This window comes from Cebus imitator, unplaced genomic scaffold, assembly GCF_001604975.1.
Source record: "Cebus imitator isolate Cc_AM_T3 unplaced genomic scaffold, Cebus_imitator-1.0 Scaffold109, whole genome shotgun sequence".
NCBI lineage: Eukaryota > Metazoa > Chordata > Mammalia > Primates > Cebidae > Cebus > Cebus imitator.
The window spans coordinates 4,764,742-4,773,338 of NW_016107424.1; the positions used below are offsets into that span (position 1 = coordinate 4,764,742).

General features: G+C 37.7%; 1 protein-coding gene across 1 annotated transcript in view; it reads right to left on the reverse strand.

Moving 5' to 3' along the window:
• The window catches only part of VIRMA (vir like m6A methyltransferase associated), a 68,006-nt gene that overhangs the window by 6,284 nt on the left and 53,125 nt on the right, over positions 1-8,597 (reverse strand). The window contains 4 exon segments of the mRNA XM_017538119.2: positions 332-492; positions 909-1,061; positions 4,487-4,695; positions 7,629-7,662. Of these exon segments, the coding sequence (XP_017393608.1) occupies positions 332-492; positions 909-1,061; positions 4,487-4,695; positions 7,629-7,662 (557 nt within the window).

Sequence of the window (8,597 nt, forward strand, 5' to 3'; positions counted from 1 at the left end):
ACTCCAAAAAGCAACTGAAGAATTAAGTATCCTTAAAAACAAATAATTTGAAACTAATCCTGCTGTAACAAGTTTTGACCTTTCAGTAAAATAAAATAAAGCCCTGATTTTATCTGCTAGGCTGTTTCTGTACAGCCTGCAAGTTAGCATGGTTTGCATAAATTAAAAAACAAACTACAGAAGAATACACAACAGAGGCTGTATGTGGTCTGCAAAGCCTAGAATTCTTAACTATCTGCCCTTTATAGAAAAAAATGTTTGCTGCCCATTCCCAGACTACAGCCATCATAAAAACAGTATCTACTGAATCATAAAACATTGTGTATTTTACCTATTGTTAAACAGATTCTGAAGAGATTCTGGAGCTGAAAGTACTGGTTCTACATCCTGGTCACTGAGAGGTAAGGGGTCACCTGATGACTCCAGCATCTGCTTAAGTCCAACTACATTGTCCAACAAAGAATCCAGATTGTCATCATCTTTTGAATGTTCCTAGATACAAATAAAAGCAGAATAAGGCGATGCAGGTAAAACTTACATCTGTAAACACACTGACTCTTTAGTAGAAAAGGATGTCTATTTGATTACTAAGAAATTTGGAACACTGTCCAGAAATTATTAACTTAACATTAAACATTAAAATAAAACAAACACCAAAACACTTGTCATTTCATTTCTAAACAATAGCAACAGAGGGTACCCTGCATCCAAGGAACAGACAATTCAAAAAGTACTGTCTACATTTACTCCTTAAAATTCCTAACAGGATAGAGGACTTCAAATTATTAATTCAAGCAATTATTTGAAATGACACAAATACCCAAATAAAGGCTCACTATTTTTTAAACTAGTCAAACTGAGAGGAAAATAAGCCTCAGGAATGCTCTGTTTTTGTTTTTCTTTTTTACCAAAACAAGCTTCTCTAGTTCAAGGAACAAATTTTCTGGACTTTCTTCTTTGCTTTGTAGAAGCTGTTTTAACTCTGCAGCATTAATACTCATTGTCCGTGATGAATGAGCTCCCTCTACTTCCATGAGACCATTATCATCTCCACAACATCCCTGTAAATGTTACACATAAGTTAAATTTGAGAGCAGAGAAATTTACAAAGATGCATCACACTTATTCATAATATCTAAGCCATATGCTGCAATCTTTCCTTCATTTTTTGATTTTTACATCAGTACAAATGTTTTAAGAAGGATTTAGTCAGATCAAAGGTCAAGAATGTTTTCTTCAAGTAAGACTCACAAAATATTTAAACAGGTAAGCATATATTTTACTGGCACCAAGATTTCTCAACAAAATACCCAATGGCAAATACACTGGCACTTGTAGGACATGTGACATACTGGTTGATACTCAAGAGTTAATAAAATGCTTGCTATAAAAAAGAACTGATGAAACCTGAAATTATCTTTCTGAAGATAACACAAACAACTACAGAAAACAGTAACTATCATATTTAAGACTACATTCTGTCAATACAAAAGTGAATATTTTCTGCTTTAAAAAAGTATGCCACATAATAAAATGAATTCTGGAGTGACAACATTTCAATAACAGAAAATCCTTCTAACAAAATATATCCTGCTTCATGAGAAGAAAACCATCCATATTGTCCCATATACTTATGGTAGAAAGCCATATACCTACCTAAATATTGTATAAAATCTTTAGCCTTGTTTTTCTGTTGTTGTTGAGACAGGGTCTCGCTTTGTCTCCCAGGCTGCAGTGCAGTGGCACAATCATAGCTCACTGCAGCCTTGACCTCCCCAGGTTCAAATGATCCTCTCATCTCATCCTCTCAAGTACCTGGGAGTAACTACAAGCACGTGCCACCATGCCCAGTTACTTTTAAAATTTTTCATACATTTGGGGGTCTCACAATGTTACCTAGGCCGATCTCAAATCCTGGACTCAAGCAATCCTCCCACCACCTTAACCTCCCAAAATGCTGAGATTACAGGTATGAGCCACCTCCCTTGACTTTTTTTTTTTTTTTTTCAGACAGAGTCTCGCTCTGTTGCCCAGGCTGGAGTACAATGGCACGATCTCAGTTCACTGCAACCTCCGCCTCCTGGGTCAAGCAATTCTCCTGTCTCAGCATCCCAAGGAGCTGGGATTACAGGCTTCCACCACCATGCTTGACCAATTTTTTGTATTTTTAGTAGAGACGAGGTTTCACTACGTTGGCCAAGCTGGTTTTGAACTCCCAACCTCAAGTTTAGTTTAATTTTGTAAAAAAAAGTACAAAAATTAGCCGGGTGCAGTGGTGCCCATCTACAGTCCCTCCTGAGTAGCTAGGACTGTAGATACGCACCACCACACCTGGCTAATTTTTATATTTTTAGTAGAGATGGGATTTTGCCATGTTGCTGAGGCTGGTCTTGAACTCCTGGGCTCAAGCAATCCACCTGCCTCAGCCTCTCAGTTCTGAGATTACAGGAGTAAGCCACCACACCCAGCCCGTTTTTCTTATTTTAAGGGACAGAGTTGGTCAGGCATGGTGACTCATTCCTGTAATCTTTTTTGGAGGCTGAGGCGGGTGGATTGCTTGAGCCCAGGAGTTCAAGACCAGCCTGGGCAACATGGCAAAATCCCATCTCTACTAAAAATACAAAAATTAGCTGGGTGTGGTGGTGCACATCTAGAGTCCCAGCTACTCAGGAGGCCGAGGTGAAAGGATCACCTGAGCCTGAGGAAGTCATGGCTGTAGTGAGTCATGATTACACCACTGCACTCCAGCCTGAGCAACAGAATGAGACCTCATCTCAAAGAGAGAGAAAGAGAGAGAGAGAGAGAGAGAGAGAGAGAAAGAGCGAGAGTCTCACTCTTTCACCCAGGCCGAAATATACTGGCACAATCATAGCTCACTGCAACCTTAAACTCATAGGTTCAAGCGATTTCCCCGCCTCAGCCTCCTGAGTAGCTGGGACTAGAGGTGCAGGCCACCAAACCAAGTAGGGCAGGCATATTAATGGCTTCTGGAATTGTGCTCATAATACTCCATGACTTTGGAAAATACTAACGAGAGAAATCTTTTTTTTTTTTTTTTGAGATGGAGTCGATCTCTGTTGCCCAGGCTGGAATGCAATGGCACAACCTCCGCTTCTTGGGTTCAAACGATTCTACTGCCTCAGCCTCCAGAGTAGCTGGGATTACAGGCGCCTGCCTGTAATTACACCCAGCTAGTTTTTTGGATTTTTAGTAGAGATGAAGCTTCACTATGTTGGCCAGGCTGGTCTCAAACTTCTGAACTCACATGATACACCTGCCTCAGCCTCCCAAAGTGCTAGGATTACAGGAATGAGTCACTGCACCCATCGAGAAATCTTAATTAAATTTTAACAATTAAGATTTTAGAGTGGGGAAAATAATCTTTAATTCACATATGTATGATAGATCAAAACTACCAAAGCATAATAAACTTTATAGCTACCCCAAAATCACAACATCCAAAACAATCAGTAAATTAAGTAACAAAAATAAGTAAATACTTAAGAGTCTAATAAAACTTCGCTATTCTGAGTTACCTTAGCAAGGTAACTCAATGTCATGAATTTTTTTTTCTTTTGAGACAGGGTCTTGCTCTGTCACCCAGACTAGAGTACAGTGACACAATCATACCTCATTGCAGCCCTGAATTCCTGGGCTCAAGCTATCCTCCAATCTCAGCCTCTCAAGTAGATGGGACTACTGGTGGGCACAACACATCTGGCTAATTTTTGTTGTTTCTAGAGACAGGGTTTTGCTGTGTTGTACAGGTTGATCTCAAACTCTTGGGCTCAAGCGATCCTCCCACCACACCCTCCCAAAGTGATGGGATTACAGACATAAGCCAGCACACTCATCTAAAAATTATTTTAAAATGAAGGCACTTGGCCAGTAATCATGCCTATAATCCCGGCACTTTGGGGGGCCAAGGTGGGCAGATCACCTAAGGCTGAGTTCAAGACCAGACTGGCCAGCATGGTGTAACCCTGTCTCTACATCTCTACTAAAACAATACAAAAAATTAGCCAGGCATGGTGGCGGGTACCTGTAATCCCAGCTACTCAGGAGGTTGAGGCAGGAGAATCGCTTGAACCCAGTACACAGAGGTTGCAGTGAGCCAAGACTGCACTACTGAACTCCAGTCTGGGTGAGAGAGTGAGATTCCATCTAAAAAATAAAAATAAAAAAAACAAGATAAAATAAAGTGATCTTTTTTATGTTAGATATTTGATATATAAAGTGATTTAACTTATGGCAAAGTATTTATCTTTTTTTCGAGACAGGGTCTCACTATTTTGCCCAGACTGATCTCAAACTCCTAGCCCCAAGAGATCCTCCCACCTCAGCCCACCAAAGTGCTGAGATTACAGGAGTGAGTCAATGTAACTGGCCAAAGATTTCAAATTTAAGAAACACCAAATACATACATACATACATACATACATACATACATACATATATATATATACACAAACACACACATACTTACAATTGTGTCAGAGTTAAGAATTTGTCTCATAAATTCTAAAAAGGAAGATGCAAGCTCTCCTGTGTCCTTAGTAAATGTGCTGACCACTCGTTTCAGTAAACTGTGCAGAGCACTACTGTTTTTCCTTAAAGAACTGTAAATAAAGAAAATAGAAGATATATATTATCTTAAAATATGAGTGCATAAAACTGGTATGAGAAATGAACTACCTCAGTTCAGACAGAATAAAACTTACTCCATCATTTTAAAAAATGTAAGAAGTACTTTGGTGTGTCTTTGTACACCAATATAACAAAGAAGTGTCAATAGTTACCAACTCCTTTCAAAGCTAAGCTTCGAGATCTTAAAAAAAAATTTCCCCCAAATAATACACTTATAAAACTTAACACAAAAGGCCAGGTGTGGTGGCTCACGCCTGTAATCCCAGTGCTTTGGGAAACCAAGGGTGGTGGATCACTTGAGGTCAGGAGTTCGAGAGCAGCCTGGCCAAGATAGCAAAACCCAGTCTCGACTTAAAAAAAAAAAAATTAGCCAGGCATGGTGGCACACGTCTATGATCTCAGCTACTCCGAAGGCTGAGGCAGGAGAATCGCTTGAAGAATCGGGAGGCAGAGGTTGCAGTGAGCCAAGATCACACCACTGCACTCTAGCCTGTGGGACAGAGCAAGGCTTCCTCTCAAAAACAAACAAACAAACAAACAAAACCATTTAACACAGGAAACTTGCCAGTTCCTTATTTATAAACATTTTATAGCCTAACAATTTCTCTAACATAAGGTTATAGCTGTCGCAGAAGCCTACCCAGAAAGCCTAACTTACAAAATAATAATAAAGAACCATATAATAAATATTTTAGGTAGGCCAGGAGCAGTGGCTCATATCTGTAATCCCAGCACTTTGGGAGGCCAAGGTGGACAAATCATGAGGTCAAGCGTTCAAGACCAGCCTGGCCAACATGGTAAAATCCCATCTCTACTAAAAATTTAAAAATTAGCCAGGCATGGTGGTACATGCCTGTAATCCCAGCTACTGGAGATGCTGAGGCAAAAGAATCGCTTGAACCCAGGAGACCAATGGAGGTTGCAATGAGCAGAAATCGTGCCATTGCACTCCAGCCTGGGCAACAACAAAGAGAAACAGATTAAATTCAAAAAGAAAAATGTTAATAAAAAAAGCACGGGTTCAAAATTGGACTATACCAATTACTAAGCACTACACACAACCTTAAGTGAGTCATATTTCCATGGTCTATCAAAAACTGGGGCCCTACTAGAATGTCTAAAATTTTAAAACTTCCAATACCAAGTTCTGGTGAGGATGAGGAGCAACTAGAGCTCTAACACACTACTAGTGGGAATGAAAAAGGGTATCTGTACTTTGGAAAACAATCTGATAGTTTCTTTTAAGGTTAAACATATACCTATCATACAACCCAGTAACCCCACTCCTAAGTGTATACCCAACAGAAATGAAAACTGAGATTCACACAAAAACCTGTATGCAAAGGTTTATTCATAAACACCAAAATTTGGAAACAACCCAGATTGCTAGAAAATTAGTCACCAATAAGAGCAAACTATTAATTCATGCAACAAAATAAATGAATCTTAAAAGCATTTTGCTAAATGAAAGAAACCAGGCCCAAAAGAATACATGTTGTATGATTTCATTTACATGGCATTCTAGAAAAGACACAAGTATATGGGGAGAACCAAATAAGTGGTTGCTAGTGTTAGATAGAGAAGTTGTTTACTAAAGGGTAGCATGCCAAGAGCTTGAGATGATGTAACTGCTCTGAATTGAATAGTAATAAACACATGACTCTAAGCATCTGTCAAAATACACAGAACTGTACACCACAAAACATAAATTTGATTAGATATAATTTTTTAAAAAAATCAATGAGGATATGAGGAAAAAAATAAGAATGCAGACAATGACCAATGAATCTAACTGTATTACAAATGAACCATATAACCAAACTGAAGGAGACAGGGAAGAAAGAAGCTGACCTAAATAACTTTGAAAAACAGTGTTTTGACTCGATACACTAAGGCTAAAGACAAAAAGAACTGTATACAAACACTACTCCAGTTGCTCAATTTGTTTCTCACAGGAGTAAGGGTTAGTAATGAGTTTGAGAACTACAACTTCATTTGTAAACTAGGACTAAACGAATAAGTAAATATAGATAATGAGAGGTGACTTTCTCACTGTTAGAGAATAAAATAAGTAAGGGAAAAAGCTAGAATTCACTTCTGGTACTGAAGCAAAGTCAAAGCATTAGTATGGGCCTGGTGTGGTGGCTCACACCTGCAATCTCAGAACTTTGGAAGGTCGAGACAGGTGAATCACTTGAGCCCAGGAGTTCAAGACAGCCTGGGTAATAGGTGAAACCTCAGCTCTACCAAAAATAGAAAAATTAACCAGGTATGGTGGCTCGTGCCTGTAGTAGTACTCGGAAGGCTGAGGTGGGAGGATCAGGAGGACTGCTTCAGCCCAGGAGGCGGAGGTTGCAGTGAGCCGAGATCACGCCACTGCACTCCAGCCTAGGCAACAGAGTTAGACACTACCTCAAAACAAACAAGCAAACAGACCAAAAAACCCACCAAATATTAATGAATTCATTTTTCAAAAACATATATCAAATTAACAAATTTATTATTTTAAAATAAATTTCATAATTTATTAACAAAACTTTTAATATTTAAATAAATTAATTTTAAAATATGTTATCTGTTTTATGTAGATAAAATATAAAAGTAAATGTAGATGTGTATGCATGAATTAGGATACATACATGTATTCCCAGGTCTATCCAATGAAAGACTCCAAAATCCATGACACCCTAAGAGCAGTAAACACGCCTAGTTTCTAAATATTCTCCAATAAAAGGAACCAGGTGTTCCTTGGAGAAAAGTCCATTTTGCTGGAAGAGGGAAAATACAAGCTGATCCTGGAACACCTTGCAGTACTAGAAATAGAAAGCACTTTTAAAAAAATAACACTTAAAAAGTCAGAGCTATGTAACACACACCTGCATGTTCTGCACATGTATCCAGCAACTTAAAGCAAAATTTTAAAAAATAAAATAATTTTTTTTAAAAAGTCAAGAGTATATGAAAAGGGCACAGAAGCCAACCTGAAGAATACCTGGTGGCCAGAGTTGGAATAAGCTGAACAACATAAGGATAGTACTGGCTTATATACAATGAAAAAAATTAATGTCTATGAATTCACATTGATATACCTGGATAAACCAATGAAGGAGAAGCAATAACTCTTCCTTATGGAAGGAAAATTAGTAAGTGAAAAAGGAATGAGAGAAATAGAAAATCAACATTATACCACCACAGTAATAAATGCCATATCTTGCCAAGATCCACACTGACAAATACTACAAATGGTGGATGAAAGTTTTCGGCATAAGCAGGATATGTGGATATCATAACATCTCAAAATATATTCTCCAAAATATTTAGTAATTAAAAATGGGAAATTAGTAAGTTTTCAGTGTGAAATCCTAGAAAATAGCACTTCAGCCAAGTGATCGAGGTTAGTATCATCAGTAATACATATAAACATCATGTATTTCCTGATATAATGCACTGAAAAAAGCACATTGCCTGTGTAATATCCCTGTTAACAAAACATAATCTCAATCTAATTATGAGTAAATATCAGACAAACTCAAATTGAGGGATAGTCTACGAAACAAGTGAGCAATACTCTCCAAAAATGTCTTGAAAGATAAGGGGAAACAAAGAATGCAATGCAATGTTAAGATCCTATATTGAATCCAGGAACAGAAACAAATATAATAATAGAAAAACTGGTGAGATTCCAATTAGTTCTGTATTTTAGTTAATAGTATTATGACAAGCTTAATTTCTTAGTTTTGATAAGTATCATACGGGTACTAAGAGGTTAATACAAGGGTAAGGTGGTGAAGGGTACACCTGAACACTACATTATTATTTCTGCAATTCTTCTGAAAGTCTAAAATTATCTCCAAAAAACCTTTTTTAAAAAGTGTAACCTGCCATAGGACTAAATAAGTAAAAGTATACGGGGACCTGTTAATTTGAAAAAAAAAAAAAAAAAAAAAAAA